The 24492-nt window shown below is 42.1% G+C and overlaps 1 protein-coding gene across 1 annotated transcript in view; it reads right to left on the reverse strand.

The window, feature by feature from the left end:
* The window catches only part of RICTOR (RPTOR independent companion of MTOR complex 2), an 82044-nt gene that overhangs the window by 44050 nt on the left and 13502 nt on the right, over positions 1 to 24492 (reverse strand). Inside the window, exons 3-6 of the mRNA XM_077347019.1 lie at positions 15584 to 15681; positions 7536 to 7600; positions 1352 to 1483; positions 737 to 800 (exon numbers count right to left, since the gene is read on the reverse strand). Coding sequence (XP_077203134.1) covers positions 737 to 800; positions 1352 to 1483; positions 7536 to 7600; positions 15584 to 15681 — 359 coding nt within the window. The remainder of the gene's footprint in view (positions 1 to 736; positions 801 to 1351; positions 1484 to 7535; positions 7601 to 15583; positions 15682 to 24492) is intronic.

The raw sequence follows: 24492 nt of genomic DNA on the forward strand, positions 1-24492 counted from the left end.
TGCCTTTGCTCCACCATGACTTGGCCTGAAGTGGAGGACATGCAAGGCCTCAGACTGGAGAGAGGAGGAGCTTACATTGCCTTGTTCCTCTGCCTTTCCATATCCTCTGCTCTTACACACGGCTTGAGCAGGGGTACTTCATCCATCCTGACCGGTGTAGACCCTCCTTAAATAGGCCACCGCTCCAGTCCCCTCTCTGGCTTGCGCTTTCCTTCCCTCAACCAGAAGTGTCTCGAAGCCCTTTCTCAGCTTCAGCTGCTCCCAGGTCTGGAGCAACCCTTTCCCAGGGAGACCTTGAGGATGTTAGTGGCTCCATCAGGCTGCCAAACTCTAGTACTGAACCTAGAACCTCCCTTCAAGTTCTGAGTGTGTCCAAGCCTGCTATTTGTTTATGTCTCGTCTCAGCCAAGATAAACTTATTCTGGCAGATCCTCTCACTAGATGTAAGGGTTCGGATCCTGCAAAAATATTACCCAATTTTTGCCAGCTGCCCTCTCCCATCACATATCTACTCCCCTCTTTTTATACTGATCCCTTGAAGCAACACTTTAGGGAACACTGTGGACTCTGGTGGGATGAGGGGGGCAAGAAAATCATGCACTGAGTGGAAATCCAGCTTGCCTTTAAAAATACTACACTAAACTCAATCCGAGGTGTTTGCAAATGATCGAACACTTCCATGGGCACATACAATTGGGCACAAGGCTATTCTGTATAACACTGCAGTGTACTGTACCTTTCTGACTAAACGAAGCGCCTGCGTCCGCTCTACTTCATTACTCTGCTGTATGTCAATGCACCTGGAATTAAAAAAGCAGATGAATGCAGGTTTTCAGTCTCACCATTTGGATTCAGATGGAAGGACAGAGTGTTAAGTTTTATTCTGCCAACACTGCTGACCTTTAAAGCAGTGGCCCCCAACCTTTTTATCACCGGTCAATGCTTGACAATTTACTGAGGCCCGGGGGCGGTAGGCTTTTGCTGAGGGACGTTGCAGCGGCCGCCTGAGCCCCTGCTCCACTTGCTTTCCTGCTGGTACCCCCGACTTCCCGCCGCCTGCTGGGGGTGCTGCCAGCAGCAGCTGCGCAGTGCCATGATGAGGGGGAGCCCCAGCCATGGCAGCCGCTGGAGAGCACCAAAGGTGAGCTGGCTGCAGAGTGGCAGGGCAGCCCCTGAGGCAGCAGCCGGGGAGGAGGACGAGCCACGTCACACAAGGCATGCATTCTCCATTCATTTTAATATACAGCTAAAGATATTCACAAGTACGGATCCACTTCAGTGAAAGATTCACTTGATTACCTAGAAGACAGCTCATGGAAAGGCAGTTAACGGCAACAGGAAGTGAAGTTACCTGGCTATCAAGTAATCCACTTTTAATTTTAGCACCTTCTGCAGAATACTGGAATCGCCGATAAGGTACCGAAGGGCTCGTAGTCCTGCTGCTCGGACTTCTTTTGCTTCGTTCAGTAAAGCTAGCCGCAAACTATAAGGGAAACAATGAGGAAAACACAAAGGCCTTACATCACCAAGTGTACCCAATTTAGTATTGAACATGTACCCCTTTCCTCCCCCCCCCCTATTGTTCTTTGTGACTAGGGTAGATCCATGTCTGAACACAACTGCTGCAGTCTTTGCTTACAGTAGGAAGACCTGAAAGTCTGGGTGAAAAACAAACTGCTATTGCTAAAAACGTCATGTGGTTGAGAGCAACTTAGAATCCTTGCAGTCGCCACAGAAGAAATATCTGCCATCCTTTTCTTGTAGTTGTTGATAGGTGCGAAGTTGTGCCCGACCTATCACGACCCCATGGACAATGATCCTCCAGGCCTTTCTGTCCTCTACCATTCCCCTGAGTCCATTTAAGTTTGCACCCACTGCTTCAGTGACTCCATCCAGCCACCTCATTCTCTGTCGCCCCCTTCTTCTTTTGCCCTCGATCGTTCCTAGCATTAGGCTCTTCTCCAGGGAGTCCTTCCTTCTCATGAGGTGGCCAAAGTATTTGAGTTTCATCTTCAGGATCTGGCCTTCTAAGGAGCAGTCAGGGATGATCTCCTCTAGGACTGACCCGTTTGTTCGCCTTGCAGTCCAAGGGACTCGCAAGAGTCTTCTCCAGCACCAGAGTTCAAAAGCCTCAATAGCAGGCCCTCCTTTTCTACAGTTGCACAATTCCAAGTGCTCAAAGATTTTTTAAAATGCGAGTAGCAGAATATGCTTCGCATTTCAAAGCTGACGGGAGTCACTCACTAATGCTAATTGAGAACAATCAACAAAGAGTCCAGAGAGCATTCAAAAATACTAACCATCTAAGCTAGTGATGTCATTACTTGGAAAGGGGGGGGAGGGGGAGAAACGTGTGTGTGGTCAAACACTTCCTGTTTTGAAGTTTCTTTAGCTAAAAACAATTCAGTGCTAAAGAGCTTATGCTTCTCAAAGGGCTCAGCTGGATGGTCCTGCTTATACAAACAGAGCGCAATTGTTCACCACTTTCAGGGTTAGGGAGGCTATTTCCCTGTGATCCCATTGGGTTAGTGACAGAGTTCTTTGCTTACCTCTGCAGCTATTTGAGGAAATTATCTGCCTTGGGGCCTTTGGCTCTCCAATAGCAGAGCCCATTCTTTTTCTGGCTGGCAACATTAAAAGGATTTTTTTTTTGTGAAGTTCAAAGATCTTCTAGCCATCTTCTAATTTAATTAGTCTTGATCACCACAGATCACCCTTGCTTCTGTTATGCATTGAAGATTCTTATTAATTATCTAGTCTCAGATAAGTTACAACCTCATCACATTTGAAGTCAGAGCTATAATCTTGGTTGGGTCAGAGAATAGCTGTGTTGGCTAGATTGGAGTCCAGGAGGACCCTTAGAGACGAATAAGATTTTCAGCGTGTGAGCTTTCAAGAGTGAAGTCTCTAAGGTGCTACTGGAATCTAAATAATCTCGGTTGTATAACCAGAAAGTTTTTGTTCTTAGCTTATAGATGGTCTCTAGCAAATTAACAAGAAAGAATCAACCGTAACTATTGTGCTGGTTACAGCTTCCTACTGAGGCTAGCGTGAGCATTCGCGTTATAACTTTTTATCACCCCAACATGGAAATGAGATCTCATTACTCCTATTTGTGTACATTATACTTCCTAGGGATAGAACAGGATGGTAACACAGACAGAGGAAACAGAAGGTTAAACCTTCTTAGGACCTCTATTCTAGATGTTTCATATGCAGGGCCATCTAGACAGGCAGAGAATCTATGCCTCAAAGCACAAAGGAGAAAGTGGTGACAGGAAGTTCAGAGTTGCAGAATTTTATCTCATAAAATCATTTAAAAATCAGCAGCATCTAGGAAGCAAACTGAGAGGACAAGACCAAAAAAGGTAACACCAACCCAAAAGCCACTTGAAGCTTCGTAAAATAAAATATATATATTAACTTCGCATTTAAAGCTCGGCAATCTAGAAGCTAGAAAAATTCATGTGGCAAGATTCATAGTTTATATACTACCTTAGATAGAAAAAAAACCCCCTATTCTCCCCATATATGTGGTCTTATAATTTCCATCTCATCGTCTAATGAAGTGTGCTGGTGATACAAAAGCTTACAACTTGAACAAAACAAAATTTGAGCTGTAGAATCAATTAACCTTTATTGGCATACAAGACCATCATATCATATGTTATAAGATACAGAGTGTATAACAGAAACACAAATTAAACTCAGCAGGATCACTTAACATGAACTCACTATCTGCAGTAAAAATAAAACCCCAAATATTTAGGTGTTCTCTCACTTGCTGTTAGAAAACAGAACACCCAAATCCTTAGTAGTACAAGATTGTGCCCTTTCTTGAAGCATGATGGCTAAGAATTTTGCCACACATTCTGTTACTGCAGAGGATCCATCCGCTAATAACTTTTTAATATCATGAACAGATGACTAGTTAGTATGCAAGAAGGGGCCTAACAAGGAAAAGCATTGGTTATTTTTTTTTAAGGCAAGAAAAGAGCATATGAGAAATGGATTCAACATATGCGAGATGGAGCATATGAGAGATGGATTCAGGTTCACCAACACGGCAAGCACACAATCTTTGGTCATATGAAATGTCCTGGTATCTCCCAAACAGTACTGCTGATGGCGAAACACTCATTCTAGCCAGCGTGAAAGCTTGGTGAGGGAAAGCATTTAATAAATTGGCAAAGTACTGGGCCACAGATTTCTCAGGAAAAGGGAGAAAGAAGGAGAGCAAATCTGGCTGGCTCCAGCAAGTATGCATGCACATGAAAGCTCACACGTTGAATAAATCTTCATTGGTTTTAAAAGTTCCAGATTCAAATTTTGTTGTGCTACCTCAGACCAACACGGCTATCTACTTGAATCTAACTTGAATAAAATTTTGTGAAAGGTGCTACTGGACTCAGTTTGTTCTACTTCAGACCAATACGGCTACCTACTTGAATCTACCATATATACTCGCATATAAGCCGGGGCACCTAATTTCACCCCAAAATGCTGGGAAACTTATTGACTCGCATATAAGCCAAGGGTGGCGTTTGGGTAGTAGCTTTTTCTCCTTTCCTCCCCTCACCCCCTCCCATTTTGGGCAGGATCTTTTTTTCCCCTTTTCTTTCCACCTTCCATCTTCCTCCTCCCTCTTTCCCTCTGACCCCTCTTCCTTTTGATATCCAATCCTGTGCAGCTTCCCTTTTTCTTAGCCGGGTGTTCCTGTTCCCTCCACTTTCCATGCCTTCCTCTAGGGGCATTTCCTCCTTCTGCTCTCTGTTCAGAGAGCTTCAGAGCTTCCTGCAGCTTCCTGCACATGCTGGCCTCGTGCTGGCCTCGTTAAGGCAGGGAGAGGGGGAGGCGGAGACTCCCTCCTGGGCTTGCTGCCTCTCTCCTTTGTTCCTGCTTCTGCTGTTCAGGCAAGTAGACTTGTCTCCCACCTTCCTGTCTTGTCTGGCAGTTGGTTTTTTATACTCGCATATAAGCCAAGGGGGGACTTTTTCAGCTTAAAAAAAGGGCTGAAAAAGTTGGCTTATATGCGACTATATTTGGTATCTCCAATGTAATTATTATAAAAGTGGTAAGCTATGTTCCCTATAACTCACCCAACAAGCAGCTTCACTTTGGTATTTTGACGTCTTCTAAGGCAGAGCACAGAACCTCTTGTAAAGCAGACATGCTGTCTGAAGCTGTGACCATGAGGCTGGGAGTTCAATCCCAGCAGCCAGCTCAAGGTTGACTCAGCCTTCCATCCTTCTGGGTACCCAGCTAGCTGGGGGGTAAACGGTAATGACTGGGGAAGGCACTGGCAAACCACCCCGTATTGAGTCTGCCATGAAAACTCGCATATAAGGGCGTCACTCCAAGGGTCAGACATGACCCGGTGCTTGCACAGGGGATACCTTTACTTTTAAGGCAGAGCACATACTTACTACAGTAATGAAACCTGGCTTGTGAAGAAAGGGAAACCAAAATTGGTCAGAGGTCCACCATTCCAGTGAGGAATTTGAGCCTTTACCTCTAGCCAAGAAACTAAAATCATTCCAAAGATACAAATCTGCTATTTGAAGACATATTGAGCCCTTGGTTGCTAACTAGGTATATTACATTTTTGGACTGTTGTTGCAACAAGAAACTTGGTGGGCATTGAGACAGATCACTCGTCCAACCAGGTTTCAGCAAGCCTGCTTGCTCTTCTAGGATAAATTCTTAGACAGCTGGTGTTATTTAGCATTTAGCAGCAATGAAGAGTATAGTGGGGAAAACTATAGCATCATGACACAAAGACTGCTGTAATTTTATAATGATATAACAATATTCAACTTCTTCACTAAACAAGGGTCAGCTTGCCCTGAAATATCTGACAGTTGTCCTGTGTCTGTGCTTACTGGGAAAACTTTTTATCGTACTGCAAAAATATTGTCTCTAGGGTAAGTAAAAATAGATGCTTTACAAAATAAATCTTTAAAAAATAAATCTTTAAAAAAATCAGCTATAACAAGTTCCTTTGAAAAATGAATCTAGTGTACAAAGACATCTGAATTTAATATAAAAGTGTACTCTCTAGAAACTGAATTTACTTATTAAACTATTTTTCTCTGTCAAAGCTTTGAGCGAAGCCTCTTTTAATCATCATACAGCACAATATTTTATGAGTTTATATTGTAGCTTTACTGAGTACCAGGGCATGGCAAAGCTGGTGCTCTGATAAAGGTAACCTTTTACACTGAGGTGCCCAGTAACTAGTCAAGTTCCTATATCTAGTTAAGAATATTTACCTTTGTATGGTGGGAGTGGGGTCAAGCAGGGCAGCTTTATGACAAAACAAACTTTGCTGCTTCGCACGTAAGGCCAGACTTACGTGGTTTCCCTACTGCTAATGTAGCACAGTGGCTACAGGACATCATACATGGCAAGTTTCCTCAGTTTCATTGCCTCAGTACTCCAACATCGTCTAATTTCCCTCTTCCTGCTACACCAAGGACTTTAAAAATTAGCTACTGAATTATAATTATAATAACTAGCTGTATAAAAGTTCCCCCAAATTCCCAGCTATCATTTAATAAAGTCCCTTTTTTTGTGAAGATAGGACTTTCCTTCTATATCTCCATAAGGAAAGAGAATAGTGATTTATTTCTCTTTTTTAAAATGAAAGCCGAGGATACAGGCAACATGACACAAAGACTGCTATAACTTTATAATGATATAACAATATTCAACTTCTCTTTTCTAAAAAGTCCACAGTGGCAGGGATTGGGAATGACTGAAACAAGGACAAGGTCAATTCAAATTTCCCTTCGTACCTGGGAGTCACCCAGGCTTTTCTTTGCAGTCTTTCCCAAAATTCTGGTAAAAATCAAAGACAAGCTAGGGGATACACAAATGCACCACAGTGCTATGGGAAAACAGGGAGGGGGACACTTCTCAACAGCACTGAACCCAGAGCAAATCCACAGCCTAAAGCAGACTGAACACACACAAGAAGAGATGCCTTCTAGTACTGATCCTGGCCAGTTCCTTCCAATAAAAATCTGCCATGGCTGTAGGCGTAAAAAGAATGGTGAGGGGACAGACCCTCTCAGGATTCATGAGCATCAAGTAACCTCAAAACACGCAATGTATCATTTCCTAAGCAGCAAAGACAGTCTTTATTATTTGAGAAATTTGTATTTTCAACTTAAACTCTCTTCTCTGCCCAGAAGAAAAAAGCACTGCAGAATTGCTGCTGGTCAGGAATGCAATGCGTAGAAATGTGAGAGCAGGCACCTCAACTGGATTAGAACCCCTTTTATACCCTAGCCAGACAGCCTGAGAGTTGATCTGGGCTAAGACACTCGGGGCTTCCAGCCCTAATTGCTTTGCAAGAACTAAGAAACTGGCAAAAGATGCAGTCCCTCCTACTGGGCTTGCCCGAATTGTGACTTCAAGTAATTTCCACATTCTAGCACGTGGATTTAAATCTGCTTGGAAACAGCTGCGATTTTCATACTATGAATATTTCAAATATTGTCAGTTTTTCCCCCCAATAAAAGAATTCTTACCATATGATGATGTCTTCATAAGTAAAGCCCAGTTTTTCTTCAGAATGCCCAGCATTACAAAGAAGCTGCAAGGAATAACACATTTTCAGTCCTCTTCACAGTACAATATTTCATAAACTAGTGCTGAAAGCCAAGAGTTAAATTTAGTGTACGATGTGTCTGAAATCTCCAAGAACGCACCATCCTTTCCACACCATAGACCTTCTAATCTAAGTTGATTTCTTGAATTTCTGGAGTGTGTGGCCCTTTTTTAAAACTCAGTCTACCTTCTGAGAGCCCCAACCAAGCATATATTCTCCACCAGTTGCCCTGGTAAGCAACACGACACAAGCATTTGCTGATAAGAGTTGTTACCCCAACACTTGCACTAGAAAAACAGAACCAAGTTCCCCTTGACCTGCTGTAAGGCTGTGCATAAAAGAGCCTCTTGTGGCGCAGAGTAGTAAGGCAGCCGTCTGAAAGCTTTGCCCATGAGGCTGGGAATTCGATCCCAGCAGCCGGCTCAGGGTTGACTCAGCCTTCCATCCTTCCGAGGTCGGTAAAATGAGTACCCAGCTTGCTGGGGGGTAATGACTGGGGAAGGCACTGACAAACCACCCCGTATTGAGTCTGCCATGAAAACGCTAGAGGGCATCACCCCAAGGGTCAGACATGACTCGCTGCTTGCACAGGGGATACCTTTACCTTTAAAGCTGTGCATGGAAAAGTGTTATTGGAAGGAGACAGCAGCTCCTTCTGAATCCACCTTCTCAAATCACAATGGGATGATGAGGCAGGGAGGTTGCGGTTACAACCCCCTTCCCATACTGTAGATCAGGAAGGATGTTCTTGCCTGGGGGCATTAAGACTACCTGTGTTTGGACTGGGGAGGGGAGGAACCACTTGCTTCAGGTTTCTGGGCACCCAAACCTCTTGCAAGTGGACTCACCCAAGTTTAAGAATTACTGTCTTATTTATTGCAAGCAAGACTTAATTTTCTCATTTTTACAACAACTACAGCCCAGGTACTTTCCACTAGTACTGCTCATGTTTCTTTATGGCATTAATCAATTTGTCCTGGCAGTGAGCAATCAACCCCCACCAAACAAAAATTAAAAATATGAGCTAGTGGGATTATACTAATCCTGCTTAAATCAACTGATTTCTTTAAAAACCATTTCCAGACAACACAAACTATAGATATTTAATGTTTTAAAAGGGCTGCCTTTAAGCCAAACGTAACTGTTCTGCGTGCCTGGAATTCTGTTATTTCCTTTTAAAGGAGCAAGCAGTTGTCAGCCAAGTCATCAACTAAAAATGACATAAGGCTTAATTTGTTTTCCTCCTCAGTTCCTGGGGACAAACTCCAGACACACAGGCTATGTTTCAAGACAACTGCTTCACATCTTCGCCCAGCACTTTTCTGGTGCTGGTAATTCTGGCCTGCCCATGGCCACCTGATGCCACACTTAACATTTGTAAATGCAAGTCGCTCACTGCTGCCAATGTCTTCATAGTAAAGATTTTTTAAATTGCTTTTAGTCAAACTGCGGCCCTCCAGATATCCATGGACTACAATTCCCAGGAGCCCCCTGCCAGCGAATGCTGGCAGGGGGCTCCTGGGAATTGTAGTCCATGGACATCTGGAGGGCCGCAGTTTGACTACCCCTGCTTTAAACAATGGTTCATACATAGGGTATTTTTTAACATATGGATTTTTGTGTACACGTTTTAAAGGACAAAATCTGAAAAAGTAAATGCATTTCCCCCCCCAAGCAGGGCACACAAGACTTAGGCTATATTCCTAGGCTATATTCCAGTGATTAAATATTAACCCACGAATACTTTTACATTGGAGAAAAATGTGTTAAAGCAATGCAACCACTTAGAAAAGAGGATATTGTATGTTTGTTCAAGTCCAGTGTTTAGCAGGAAAGCAAAATGAGAACAGTAGCCTACTGAACTATACTATATGAAAATTGTTCTCTAATGTATTTTATTTCTACCACTGACTTGATGTCTTTTATGCAGTTCTGCATAGGCTTCAGGGGGTTGGACTCGATGGCCTGAATGGTCCTTTCCAACTCTATGATTCTATGACGTCTTGTCTTTATAATCTGTCTTAGCACCTTGACATTCCTAAACAGTGTTTGATGCATCATATACAGCCCCTTATCTTCCATTCCCTCAAAACATTGCAACTCTACCTCCAACCTGTCTCATGCAACTACCAGCTTAAGGATCCCTTAAGCAGAAAACTGTCAAGTCTTGGTAGGCAAGAGTAAGAAAAGCTACTAACATTTATCAACTAGTCATTGTCCCTGGCTTCGGATGCTCCCAAACGCATCAAGTCCTTAAACACATAAAGTCAAGCATTTAATTGGAACACATTAAATGTATCCTCTGTCAAAGCAAACTACCTACTCAACCTAGCTATTAGCTGAAAAAGTGAAAACTAAATAAAAATGGCTGGCACAGCTCTTTGATTCCTAGAATTAATAGTCTGGAGCTTTAATATCGATGGAAGGATACTGTCTAGAGGATTTACTGTTATTTAAGTGGTATCGGGGCAGCTGTTGATGCAGCAGAGAGCAACGGATTCCTGGAAGAGCGTTTTTTAATTGCCAAAGCATTACTTTAGGGTAGAGATACTAGCTCCCAAGCCTTCATGTTTCATTTCCCGCATCATTCACTATCAACTCCCAGCCACAGCCTAAATCATGCTGAAGGGCTGAGTCATAGCAGCTTAGGTCACCGTGCCTTAGAAAGTGGCTTAAAATTAGAATGCTCAGAGTCAGTGAAAAAAGGGAGAAAAAAATTCCTTAGAGCTATAGTTTTCACCGTGCCTCTTAAAGTGTCCATTTTCCACTGAGGCAGGCTGAAAACAAAAAGCATAAAAAGGTAAAGGTAAAGGTATCCCCTGTGCAAGCACTGGGTCATGTATGACCCTTGGGATGACGCCCTCCAGCGTTTTCATGGCAGACTCAATACAGGGTGGTTTGCCATTCCTTTCCCCAGTCATTACCGTTTACCCCCCCAGCAAGCTGGGTACTCATTTTACCGACCTTGGAAGGATGGAAGGCTGAGTCGACCTTGAGCCGGCTGCTGGGATCGAACTCCCAGCCTCATGGGCAGAGCTTCAGACAGCATATCGCTGCCTTGCCACTCTGCACCACAAGAGGCTCATATAAACCCTTTAAAAATGCCTATAAAAGATGGAGGTAATGCGGGGTGGGAAGGTGGAGGTCTGATGGGTGCTGTGCTCCCCATTTTTGATAATTCAGATGGCTGTTGCTGACTCAGTTAAGGGCCTTGGGGTTATATTGAACCCAATGTTTCTTCCAGCTCAGTTTAGCCTGAAAGATGGATTCCGTACATTTGTCTCCCCTAAAAATCAATCCAAAAACTCCAGCTGGGGCAGAATTAAGCCCATTTTGCAGTAATTCCACTGGCTTCCCATCAGTTAACAGTCTCAATTTAAAGTACTGGCTATTACATACAAAGCCCTACATGGCCCTGGACCCTCATATCTGCAAGATGGTCTCATCCCCGTGCCCCACCATGACAGTTTTGCTCATCTGAACCTTCTGAAGGTGTTAACCTGCAAATGGGCAAAATCAACAACTGCTCTACAAGTGACTTCTCTGTTGCGGCCCTCACCTTATGTAATGTCTCGGCTGGGGAAGTCAGGAAAGCTCCCACTCTGCTGGCTTTCTGAAAACTATGCAAAACTGAATGATTCAAAACTGCTCTTCTGCACCTGCAGCTGTACTACATGATTCACAAAGGGACTGTAGTCTATACTACTGTATATAGCTTGTTGAAATGAAATCCTATGAAATCCTATGATGCAATTTTTGCATCATTTAATGTAGCATGTTCTGTTTTGAGACTTCTGGTTGGTTCTGCAACCCTAATTACATTGCACTGTTCAATGAACATTCATCCTGTTGATTGTACTAACTCACTATGTGTAATCTACCTTGCATGTGAGTGATAGTAGTCCTCTGGAAAGCATTGTAATCAGCCAATGCCAACTGGCTGAGAGTTCCTGGCTTAAGGAAGTATGCTTGGCCTCGGCCCCAGGCCCCCGCTTGGCAGAGTGGGCTCCCAGATAGTATCAGGGCCCTGCTAAAATGTACTGAGTTCTACAAGGCTTGCAAGATGGAGCCCTTCTGCCAAACCCAGAGGCCACTCAGTGGAGTCTGGCTGGGCCTTCCTCATTCTGCCCTCCCCCTCTCTTCCCCCTACCCCCTCCAACAGGGCCACTGTCACCTTTCGGTCACAAATCAGAACTGAAGCTTTCAATATTTATTTTATTGAATAATTGTATTGTTTTAATTATACCATATTGTATTAGTATATATTAGTATATATTTTCAAGGTTGTACACCACCCAGAGGCAGCTGGCTCAAGAGGAATTTATATAAATTAAAGAAATGAATACATAAAGTTCAACATTATCCCACCTCATCAACACTGAATATAAGACTTCAGGTTAAAAATCAGATACTCTATCACTAAACATCCGGAAGAAGTTCCTGACAGAGCAGTTTCTCAGTGGAACAGGCTTCCTCAGGAGGTGGTGGTTCTCCATCTTTGGAAATTTTTCAACAAAGGCTGGATAGACAATCTAACGGAGAGGCTGATTCAGTGAAGGCTCAAGGGGGTGGCAGGTGACAGTAGATGAGCGATAGGGTTGTGAGTGTCCTGCATAGTTGGACTAGATGACCCAGGAGGTCCCTTCCAACTCTATGATTCCAAGACGAAAGGGAAGGCAACTGTAAGCCTCTTTGAGACAGCATGCAAACTCTAGCTGTTCTAGTACACCAATAATTGGCTCTGTTTCAAAACTGTCCTCTGATGTTACAAGGCTTGTCTTCTAAAAGATAATATTCAAAAAGGAACTCAATTAGATGCTTTGTGAAAATGTGTTAATAGCAACTCCACAAACATTCTTTTGAGCGTCTGCTGGTCAGGCATTAGCTACGCTTGTTACTCGATATAGAGAAATCACGTCAAGCAAGAGACACAACTGTGTGACGCTCACATGGCTGGGAGATCACATCACTAGTTCCCTCTCCCTTTCCCTAAATAGGAGATATAATTCTTGGGACATACTTCAAACAACTGCATCACACAAGAGCCCTAACATGAAGCTCAGCACCCTATAGCCAGTGAAAGTCATTTGAGGACAACACTGGATCAAAAGGATAAGTCTTCCAAGTTCTTTATTGTACGTATATTTACAAAATTGGCAGCAAGATGGGGAAGACGGAATAAATCATCCTGCAAACTGAATTCTGCTCACAGTTTTTCATAGCCACCACCTCTAACACATTTTTCTGTTTTTTTTAAATATATAATGCCTTGGATCCTAATTAATGATTTCTTCTTACACTAGACAGCTTTTGCTGCAGAGAGAAATATCTCTTCCACTAAACTCCCATTTGCAAAAGGGTCCATTGAAAACTACTGATATTGTGAAAATGGGAAATTCAGTGGAACAGCCAGGATGCTCCACAGCAGAGACTCTCTAGGCTGAAGCAAGAGAAGAACTGTATTTCAGGGAGCCAGTCCCTTCATTTATGTTCAGTTCTTGATAGCTGACAGCTAAATTTGTCAACCAGTTGACCACCAGAAAAAAACTGCTTAAGGTGATAAGGAAGTTCTACCTCTGGCATTCAATCCATCATATGCATGCTTACGCAAAAGCTAACATGAGGTGTCACAGGCACCCAGATGTGAGCCAGCAAAAAGAAAGAATCTGAAACCAACACTTACCTTGGGGAGGGGGAGATAACAAGGAGCGAAAGAAAGAAGCTCCCCAAAATGAGAGGACCTGGGTTTTTTTTTTAATATCCTGCTTTTTACTACCTGAAGGAATCCCATAGTGACTTACAAACACCTTTCCCTTTCTTTCCCTACAACAGACACCCTGTGAACTAGGTGGGGCTGACATAGCTCAAGAAGAACTGCTCTGTGAGAACAACTCTAAGAGAACCATGACTAGCCCAAGATCACCCAGCTGGCTGCATATGGAGGAGAGGGGAATCAAACTTGATTTTCCATATTAGAGGGTGCCTCTCTTAACCACTACAGCACACTAACTCTGAGGAGCAAAGATCAGTCCATCCAAAGAGCTCTTGAGGTATCTACAGTGTTGCTAATAACCTACTCTAGCCACAATTCTATACTCCATTTCATTCAGTAATGGTAATTTCCAAGCAAAGGTTGGAAATACACATGACCAGGTTTTTCATTTTCTTTTAAACAACTGCCTTCACTATTTAAACTTGTTCTCCCTGAAACAATAACTAATTCAGAGAATACGGTCAGTATAACTGTAATGATTCATTGCTTTGCTTGCTTCATAAATCATGTGAACAGAACTGCTCTGTAAAACTTCTGAATCTCAGCACAGAATCCCGCATATCTATAAAATGTTGTCGTCCACAACCAAGTTTGGTAGATTTCTGCTGCAATATTTAACTGAGAATATAGCATCAAAGAGCCTCTTGTGGCGCAGAGTGGTAAGGCAGCGACATGCTGTCTGCATCTCTGCCCATGAGGCTGGGAGTTCGATCCCAGCAGCTGGCTCAAGGTTGACTCAGCCTTCCATCCTTCCGAGGTCAGTAAAATGAGTACCCAGCTTGACTGGGGAAGGAAATGGCAAACCACCCCGTATTGAGTCTGCCATGAAAATGCTGGAGGGCATCACCCCAAGGGTCAGACATGACTTGGTGCTTGCACAGGGGATACCTTTACCTTTATAGCATCAAAAATAATTCATCTTTCCTATGCCTACACAGATCTTAAAACTAGGGCCTCCCTGGAAAACACGCTCAAGTAGCAGGGCTTGCCGCGACATCTCATAAATGAGAAATGCATCACATACAAAGCCACTTGCCTGACTGATTAAGGCAAGTATTGTTTCCATGTGATCAGAAAGCAAAATTTTCCAAAAAGTTGGTGATTCCCTCCACCACCTCAGAGGACTAACATAGGTATGCATACAGCTTGGCTAGTAAAACTTTATAGTCTAGTAACTTCTAAGGATTTATTTGAATGGCTGAGAACAATGATTAGAATTAGCTATCTGTTCCACTGATCTTTATAATTAGGCAATATCAGAACAATCTATTTAAATAAATGGAAACAGCTCATGCTTCCAATGATAAGGACCGTTGGAGGAAAAGCCAAACGGTACCCCATGTTAAAGTCTGAAAACACAGCAGGGATATCAACTAGCCTGGAGTCAATTTTCTGTTCATGGTTCTTGCCTTGATACAAAAACAAGGCCTCCAAGTCAGAAAGGCTTCAGCAAACAAACTTTCAGTGAAGCACAAAGCTAGCATCCCTGACAGCTGGTGACCCATTTCCACAAACAGAAATTGTGAAGGGAAGGGGGTGTGTCTATAGGTTATGCTCTTCATTTCCACCAGGGGTCATCACACTGTAAGCATCTAGCTCTGCAAGAACACACACAGCCCATCCTACCAAAAGACAATTTGCTCTTTCGTATTGGAAGAGCGATGTCCTCTTTCATATGAAAAAAAAATCCCAAGTCAAAATGTAAAGCGTATTTATAGAATAGGGAGATCCTACAGAAAGCTAACGGGACAAATTACACAATACTGACAGTTCACAAAAAACAAATCAAAACAAAAACTGATGCCCAAATAATAAAGCAAAATGTCAAAGTTCATCATTTTGTTGTAAGACTTTATTCATAAGGCATCTTGTCTTTGTCCAAACATGTTTTGGAATGCAGGACTGCCAATTTCAAGAACAATTTGCTCAGCAAAAATGCTGCAGATGCTAGTTGCTTTATATTACATAAAAATCGTCTATTGACAGTTTCAAACAGACCGTGATCGCTAAATATTTCTCATCATCAATCAAAGCTCACAATTAACCATGTCAGCTTAAACCGATCAAGACCAAGTTGTTTAGTTTTCAATTAACACAACATTAATTCAACAATATTTCTTAACCTGAACATTATTAATTAATTCATCTGGAAATCTCTTTAGCAAGAGTAATAAAGGCAAAAATAAAATGTGTACCTTGGTAAAATTATTCAAGTGGCCCAGCTTTCTCATATTCGAAACCCCTTGCAATTTGGCCACATTCTGGAGAATCTCTCTCAGATTATCAGAAGGGTCTGCAAAAGAACAGGTAATAAGGAAACACAAGTTAGGAGAACAGCAACTGTATTAGATGCTTCAAGAGAATGCAGTTAACAAGCTCTCTCACTCTTGATCCATTTCCAAGACGGTGTTGTGCTAGACGGCATAGTTTCAAGAGTGGAAGAACGAATGAGGGGAGAAGTAGATCCAGTAGGAGAGCCAGTTTGGTGTAGTGGTTAGGAGTGCGGACTTCTAATCTGGCATGCCGGGTTCGATTCTGCGCTCCACCACATGCAGCCAGCTGGGTGATCTTGGGCTCGCCCCAGCACTGAGAAAGCTGTTCTGACCGGGCAGTGATATCAGGGCCCTCTCAGCCTCACCCACCTCACAGGGTGTCTGTTGTGGAGAGAGGAAAGGGAAGGCGACTGTAAGCCGCTTTGAGACTCCTTTGGGTAGGGAAAAGCGGCATATAAGAACCAACTCTTCTTCTTCTTCTAGATGGGTATGATTACATAAATAAGAACACAAGCAATGCACTGTAAGTAACTTAAAATTTCAATAAAAACAATCACAACTTGTGCAAGCCACATTACATTTGCAACCGACTTCTCATATTTTTCTCAAGACTACCACGATCATGATCTCATTCAAAACTTGTATTTATTATTTATGTATTATATGTATATACCACCCTCCCCAGAGGCTCAGGGCAGATTTCATGGAACATGGGAAGAGGAACAATCTAGAGAAGTCATTAATGATTAATCAAAGAAAAAACAAACAATAAAAGGTAAACAGTAGAACAATAAATTTATAACTAAGACATATTGGTTGGCCCATGAACGGTCGGTACAGGCATTAGTTTCAGTATCATGAGAGGGAGGCTCAGGGACCCAGGGAAAGAAGTTGGAACTAGCAGACCTCAAACAAATGCCTGGTGGAAGAGTTTCCTTTTGCAGCCCCTGCAGAATTGTTTTATATCCGTTAGGGCCTGGATCTCCTCTGGGAGCTCGTTCTGGCCCTGGTTGAGGTCAAATGAGCTTCCTCAGGGCCTGTGATTATCAGGCAGTTGAGCTGGCGGAGCGTAAAGCTCTTTGAGGGGTGTAGGCAGGAAGGCGATCAGAATTTGTCATGCTATATATTAATAAGCATTTTATTCAACCAATTTTTTTTAATCATATTTATTTTCTTTGCTCCCCAAATTTCCCTTTATCTGATGTCTATAGCAGCAATGATGGGCATGGGTCTAGAGGGCAGGGGGTTGGCTTTTCTGCCTTTAGCATCTTGTCCACTTCAGTCAGCGTGAGTTGTCTGAAGTTACTCAGTGTTCACTCCAAAGACAGCCAAGAGGCCTCTAGTTCTCTTTTTGTATCTAAGATCGGAGGAGGTTGTGGTGGAGTGTGGAGATTTTGTCTGCAAAGTGACTCACAATTATCTCACAGCTGACATCCCATCGGCTAGTGTTTAGACCAGGGGTAGTCAAACTGTGGCCCTCCAGATGTCCATGGACTACAATTCCCATGAGCCCCTGCCAGCGAATGCTGGCAGGGGTTCATGGGAATTGTAGTCCATGGACATCTGGAGGGTCGCAGTTTGACTACCCCTGGTTTAGACGGCCTTCTTCCAGAATGGTGAGAAATAGAACAATCCTAAATAATTGTGCTGGGCAAAAGTTAACAGACGCAATGCTAGCCGAGTAAAAGTTGTGTTTTACTGACCTCACCGACATTTCATAGACTCTCAACTACATTCTATAAGATGTTCTTGAAGCCTCATCACGAGTCTTCCTCCAGACTCGCTCTAGTCATCTCAGTTTAGTAATAGTTACAATTTTCATGTTAATGAACCACTTGCCAGTGACAATCATTTCTGATCTAATATTTCCTGCAGGTTGTACGCACCTTTAAATCTGGAAGAGTGAAATTTAGCTGCACATTCAGATGAGCATTTACCAGCCTTTCAGGGGTAAAGTTAAACTATACGGTATTCAATATATAGAAAGCGACATTTTCTAGTTTAGCTTTAAAATATTTTTATTATTTAATTTATAGGCTGCCCCTCTCTGCAAGAAGGCTCAGGGCGGCTAAGAGGGTTACACAGGAAACAACTAAACTGTTGAATTAAACTCAAAATCTTCTCTCATGCCCAATGATAAATACAATACATGCATGAACCAAACCGGAATCCATTTTCAATTAAACTGTCTTGACACCCATCCTGAGTTGCAAGTCCGTTGTTTACCCTCTTGGCTTATTTACAGAGCTGCATAATATGCCTTTAAAGGACAAAATTAAAAATTCTACCCAAAATAAAGGGACTTTTATTTTGTGCAAAATCTCCCCTGTATCCAACAACATGATTTCTGTCGCTGTATTAATTTTTCAACAGGCTGCCATACACTTAAAAGCTATCCAACTTCACTTTTGGGGTTGAAATTCCTTACACATTATACTAGAACTTTGGGGGACTGAAGAAGTTAAAGGAAGAAACTATTGTTCCTGTATCCAATTTAAGGAGTTCATGATTGCTTGGAAAAACAGGAGACCCTAGAGAGAACATTTTGTCCAGTTTAAAGAGCAAGCAATACAAACCACAAGCGAAAAGAGATTAAAGAGAATGGTGTCGGTATATAAGTACTTCTAACAGTTTATTATAACCTTTCATTTCAAGAGTATATAATGGATGGGAAAAGTTACTTCCCTGTAATTTAGCTTCACTGAAAATATAATTAGTCTGATTCCTCTTCTTTTGTTTTCTGCTTTCAGCATAATATTGGCAAGAGACACCCTCATTTTCAAAGCTTTTGGCTATCAAGTGATTTGGTGTAACATCTCAAATACAAACTGCCTCAGAGTCACCTAAAATGTTTCATTGTTTTGTGAACAGAAACCAAAATACTTCCTCAACAAGGTCCTCAAAAGGAAGCCATTTTAATTCTGCCAAATGAGAATGTCAAGGAAAAAAGGCAATTGTTTTTCTTCTCTTAGTTTTGGAAGGGGTACAAAAAAACAACAACAACACCTGATGCAGACCTTAAAGCCACTGAAGAAGCTTTCCAGTGTGGTGCTGGTATGAGGTGGTCAGCACATACCTCAGTAATGAGGTCTTCCCCCAAAGCAAAAAGAAGACCCATCACAGCAAATTCACATCCCATCATGATCATAGCCTAGAGAAAAATAACTTTTTGTGCCTGTATGTGAAAGCAGGTACCCTTTTCATCACCAATCTGAAGATATGAGAGCTCAAGACTAATCCGGGGCTATAACCCTGTCATCTACATTACTCTTTTTTTTAACCATTCTTTATCAAGCAATGCTATGACTAGAAATCAGAAAATTGGATGGGACAGGTTTCCCTTCTCTATAATATTTTCTAAGTATAATGGTTAGGAGCAGCAGCCTCTATCCTGGTGAGCCAGGTTTGATTCCCCACTCCTCCACATGCAGCCAGATGGGTGACTCTGGGCTAGTCACAATCCTGTTGCAGCTGTTCTCAGAACAGTTTTGTCAGAGCTTGCTCAGCCCCATCTACATCACAGGGTGTCTTTTGTGAGGAGAGAAAGGGAAGGTGATTGTTAGCTCCTTTGAGTAGCTGGCCATGGTAGGGATCAGGCAAAGCAGATTCACCCACGACACCTGGGGATTACTTGTTCTACAAGTAATTTTGACCTTTTACCCCCTAATTTCAGCACTGGTCTAGCTTGAGAGTGGAAATCTGAACAGAAGCAGTGAAGGCATCCTGCTTTTCAACCTTATTTCCAGAACAAAAATTACTCTCCTGAAAGGAGCTATATTAGAGTGCACAATTTCTGAGAGCCAATTTGGTAATTAGACTAAGATTAAAAGAATGTAGCTTCAAATCCTCTCTCTGCCATGGTGCTCACTAGATGACCTGGTCCAATCAATCAGTATAATCTATTCCACAGGGTTGCTGTGAGGATAAATAATGTAGAAAGACAGAACTATGTATGTCATCTTCAGCTCCTCAAAGGAAGGATGAGATAAAAACAAGAGAGGCAAAATTCCTGGGAATTTGGAAGCTACTAACTTAAGGTTTCATACAGAGCTATACTATTTGGAATATTAATTTTTGAGCTGTTTTATTGTTGAAATTATGTAAACTGCCCCGAGTCAGTAATACCGAGAGGGGTGGTATAGAAATTTAATTATAAAAATAAAAAAATAAATTTTAAAAACTTCCCAATTTTCTTTTTAGGGAAAAACCTGAAACATAGGCAGTATTCTCCCTCTCCCCAATACACACATGCATGAAGTAAAGTAATAATTCAATATAAAATACATAACTATAACTTAAGTTGGCATATAGAACTATACTACCTGGCATATTAGTGATACTTGGAAGTATTACTGCCTTAAAGTGCAATGCTAACGAATGTATTCAGGATGCTGAAAACCGAGATGGATTACAAAGAGCTTACAGGAGGATCTGTCTAAATTGGATGAGACTGCAACAATGCAGCAAATGACATTCAGTGTTGGTAAGTATTAAGGTGATACATTCATCAATACCCTAACTTTAGACATATGTTGATAGGATCTGAATCGGTTAAGACCAAGACTGAGAGAGACCTTGGGGAATACTAGAATGCCCAGTGAAAATTTCAGGGATGTTTAGGAACAAGACTGAAAAGAAAATGGCCAATATTGTAATCCCCTTGTAGAAAGTTATTGTCCAGCAATGTACAATTCACTTCACAGCCAATTAGTTCTCCACTGTCCAATCAGAGGTCCTGTAGCAAGAGCACATAGTCCCACTTACTTTCTAAAAACACTTGGTGGATACCAAGAAAGGTGTCAGTGGACAACACCCAGCTGAGGACTCATGGTCTACAGCAGTATAACAAGATTATTTTCCCCAGTGAGAAAGTCTTCAGACTTTTTCATACTTTATATCTGTATTGAGTACACTGTTTTTAAGACCAGGTTTTTCTCATTCAGAAAGAAAGTATTTCATAGATTTTGTCAGCGCTTCCCTAAATTTCATAATTTTTTTCAATGGAAAGGGCCCTCAGAATTTTTCATGCTATATATTAATAAGCATTTTATTCAACCAAACTTTTTTTTTAAATCCTATTTTCTTTGCTCCCCAAATTTTCCATCAGAATTTTTTAAGGCCTTGGGAAAATTCCATCCCCCACCCCAATTTTTCCAGGCCCTCACATCTATAGATCTAATCAAGTGACTTTTCAGCTAAGAAAAGGCTACTTTTTTCTAGCTTATGCTTTACTTGCCTTTTTATGAATATAGGAAAAATAGGCAACCAAAGCAAGCTTAACAATTTCAGACTGACATGGTAAATCTAATTTCCAATCAAAAAATGCTGCAAGGTTGTTTTTCAGAAGTGTTAATGTATACCAAGAAGTTCACTAATTTTTCACTGTTTTCTGGTCCGGATGAAATGCACCCGAGAGTACTCAAAGAACTTTCCAGAGAACTTGCACAGCCCTTGTCCATCAAGGAGATGTTCCGGAGGACTGGAAGAGAGCAAATGTTATTCCGATCTTCAAAAAAGAGAGGAAGGATGACCCAGGAAACTACAGACCAGTGAGTCTGACCTCTGTTGTGGGGAAGATAATGGAGTAGATATTAAAGGGAGCGATCTGCAAACATCTGGAGGACAATTTGGTGATCCAAGGAAGTCAGCATGGATTTGTCTCCAACAGGTCCTGCCAGACCAACCTGGTTTCCTTTTTTGACCAAGTAACAGGTTTGCTGGATCGGGGAAATTCGGTTGATGTCATTTACTTGGATTTTAGTAAAGCTTTTGACAAAGTTCCCCATGATGTTCTGATGGATAAATTGAAGGACTGCAATCTGGATTTTCAGATAGTCAGGTGGATAGGGAATTGGTTAGAGAACCAAACTCAAAGAGATGTTGTCAATGGTGTTTCATCAGACTGGAGAGAGGTGAGTAGCGGGGTACCTCAGGGCTCGGTGTCGGCCCGGTACTTTTTAACATGTTTATTAATGATCTAGATGAGGGGGTGGAGGAACTACTCATCAAGTTTGCAGATGACACCAAATTGGGAGGACTGGCAAATACTCCGGAAGATAGAGACAGAGTTCAACGAGATCTGAACACAATGGAAAAATGGGCAAATGAGAACAAGATGCAATTTAATAAAGATAAGTGTAAAGTTCTGCATCTGGGTCAGAAAAATGAAAAGCATGCCTACTGGATGGGGGATACGCTTCTAGGTAGCACTGTGTGTGAACGAGACCTTGGGGTACTTGTGGATTGTAAACTAAACATGAGCAGGCAGTGTGATGCAGCGGTAAAAAAGGCAAATGCCATTTTGGGCTGTATCAACAGAGGCATCACATCAAAATCACAAGATGTCATAGTCCCATTGTATACGGCACTGGTCAGACCACACCTGGAGTACTGTGTGCAGTTCTGGAGGCCTCACTTCAAGAAGGACATCGATAAAATTGAAAGGGTACAGAGGAGAGCGACGAAGATGATCTGGGGCCAAGGGACCAAGCCCTATGAAGATAGGTTGAGGGACTTGGGAATGTTCTGCCTGGAGAAAAGGAGGTTGAGAGGGGACATGATAGCCCTCTTTAAGTATTTGAAAGGTTGTCACTTGGAGGAAGGTTTAAACTTCAAGTACAACTATTTAGGCTAGATATCAGGAAAAAGTTTTTCACAGTCAGAGTAGTTCAGCAGTGGAATAGGCTGCCTAAGGAGGTGGTGAGCTCCCCCTCACTGGAAGTCTTCAAGCAAAGGTTGGATACACACTTCTCTTGGATGCTTTAGGATACTTAGGGCTAATCCTGCGTTGAGCAGGGGGTTGGACTAGATGGCCTGTATGGCCCCTTCCAACTCTATGATTCTATGATTCTATAACAAAATTACAAATATACACAAAAGAACCCTATGTCCCTAGTTTAAACCAAAAGGTAACCCTGTATAGTGGCAATAATGTAGCAAAGTCAAATCTGCAACTCTATGAGAATGGGTATAGGAAGAAAAGAAGAATTGGTTTTTATATTCCGCATATCGTTGCCTGGAGGAGTCTCAAAGCAGCTTACAATCGCCTTCCCTTCCTCTCCCCACAACAGACACCCTGTGAGGTACGTGAGGCTGGGAAAGTTTCTCTCAGGACTACTCTGTGAGAACAACACTATCAGGGCTATGTCAAGCCCAAGGGCACCCAGCTGGCTGCATGGGGAGGAACAGGGAATCAAGCCCAGCTCATCAGATAAGAAGCCACCACTCTTCACCATTATACCACACTGGCTCACTCTTCTTCAAATTCTGTGCTGCTAAAAATGTCATGCAAACACTTTATATACACATTTTAGATCAAGATGCCATGCATGCTATTGTTCTCTACTTACTTTTGTAACGTTCAAGATTTCAAATGATTCAATTTTCTCATCAACAAATACTATTAAAGTAATTTTCTTGTATACTGCTGTTAAAAGAAAAAAAGGCCTTCACATTCATCAATGAACCTTCCCTGTCAAGCACTGCTGCCGTTATCCTTAGCAAATTTCATTATAGGGTGCTGTTCCCACAGCTCTAGAGAACATTCCCAAACCTACCCACCTCCCGCCCTTCAATTACAACTCAATGCTATCTTGTATTCTGGTGCCTTTCTGCCTTCTTCACAAACCAGTCCAGGAGTGAACTTATCAATGAGTCCCCAAAAGGCAGAAGAACATGTATGTTTGATGATGGAATACAGTTTTAAAGGACGCCGGAAAAGGCCTACATTTCCAGTTTAACTTTGTGCTGGATCAGGACCAGTGGTCATTAACAAACCTATATTAGTAAATCTCCCTGAAATGTATGGCACCCATCTGAACACTACAACTCACTACATTTTTGTCCTTACCTTAAACTTGCACATCATGTAACTTTTTTTGGGGGGGCAGGCGGAGGGAGATAAACCCTTTTAATTTTGCTTACTTGAGATAATGTAATAAACTAAACAGAAATACATAGATTATATTTTATCATGATCTTTATGCTCCATTTAGTTGAGCTGACTGGGCAACTCTTCAACATATCACGCTGAAGCTTCGATTAACAAGATGCCTTTTATGATGAATAATAATATATTGTTTAAAAATATATTCTTACATATACCCAGTTCCATGCAGAGAAGTTTGTTGTGCTGTGACAGCAGCTGCTACCCAAAGCAGTTTCATTTTTTAAAAATCCAAGAGAGTCCTATGTGACCCTTCTCCATGCACACCCCCCTGGTATACTAAACCTCCCAAATCCATTAACGTAATCTGCAGATACCTTGTTGTATATGTTTTAGCTAAAATATTAAACTAGTGCAATGGCTGCTTTAGAGGGGTGGCTCTGTAGCATTGAATCCCAACTGAGATATCAGCCTCTTGGTGGTGTTTGAGGATCCCCTGGAAGTACAGCTCATCTCCAGGCAGTTAGGCTGAAGGGAAAGTTCTCCCCGCCCCCACATGCACACCTTCAAAAGGAATGCACATGGCTACAGATACCCCTTGGTTGCTTGGCTGGTGATATCTGCCCTTCGGAAGCCTGAGGCTTACTACTGGCAACTGCAGTCCCCCTGTTGTTGTCCGCAAGGCTAAATCATTGCCTAAGAAAAGTGGATCACCTAATTCCCCCCAAAGTCTCACTATCTATTTTCCAGTAAAGCTAACTCCACTTGAAATTCTGGGCCACTTATGCCTTTGATTTCATAGGACCTTCCTGGCAAATACTGATTGTTATTTACCAGGCCAAGTTTGAGAAAAGTCACTTCAGTTCCTATGTCTCTCCAGCCATTTACTTGTTCACCAGTTACAGTTTCAGAATATATTCTTTATTTAGATCTTCCTGCATTTTCC

Source organism: Paroedura picta, chromosome 7 (genome assembly GCF_049243985.1).
Source record: "Paroedura picta isolate Pp20150507F chromosome 7, Ppicta_v3.0, whole genome shotgun sequence".
Classification (NCBI taxonomy): domain Eukaryota; kingdom Metazoa; phylum Chordata; class Lepidosauria; order Squamata; family Gekkonidae; genus Paroedura; species Paroedura picta.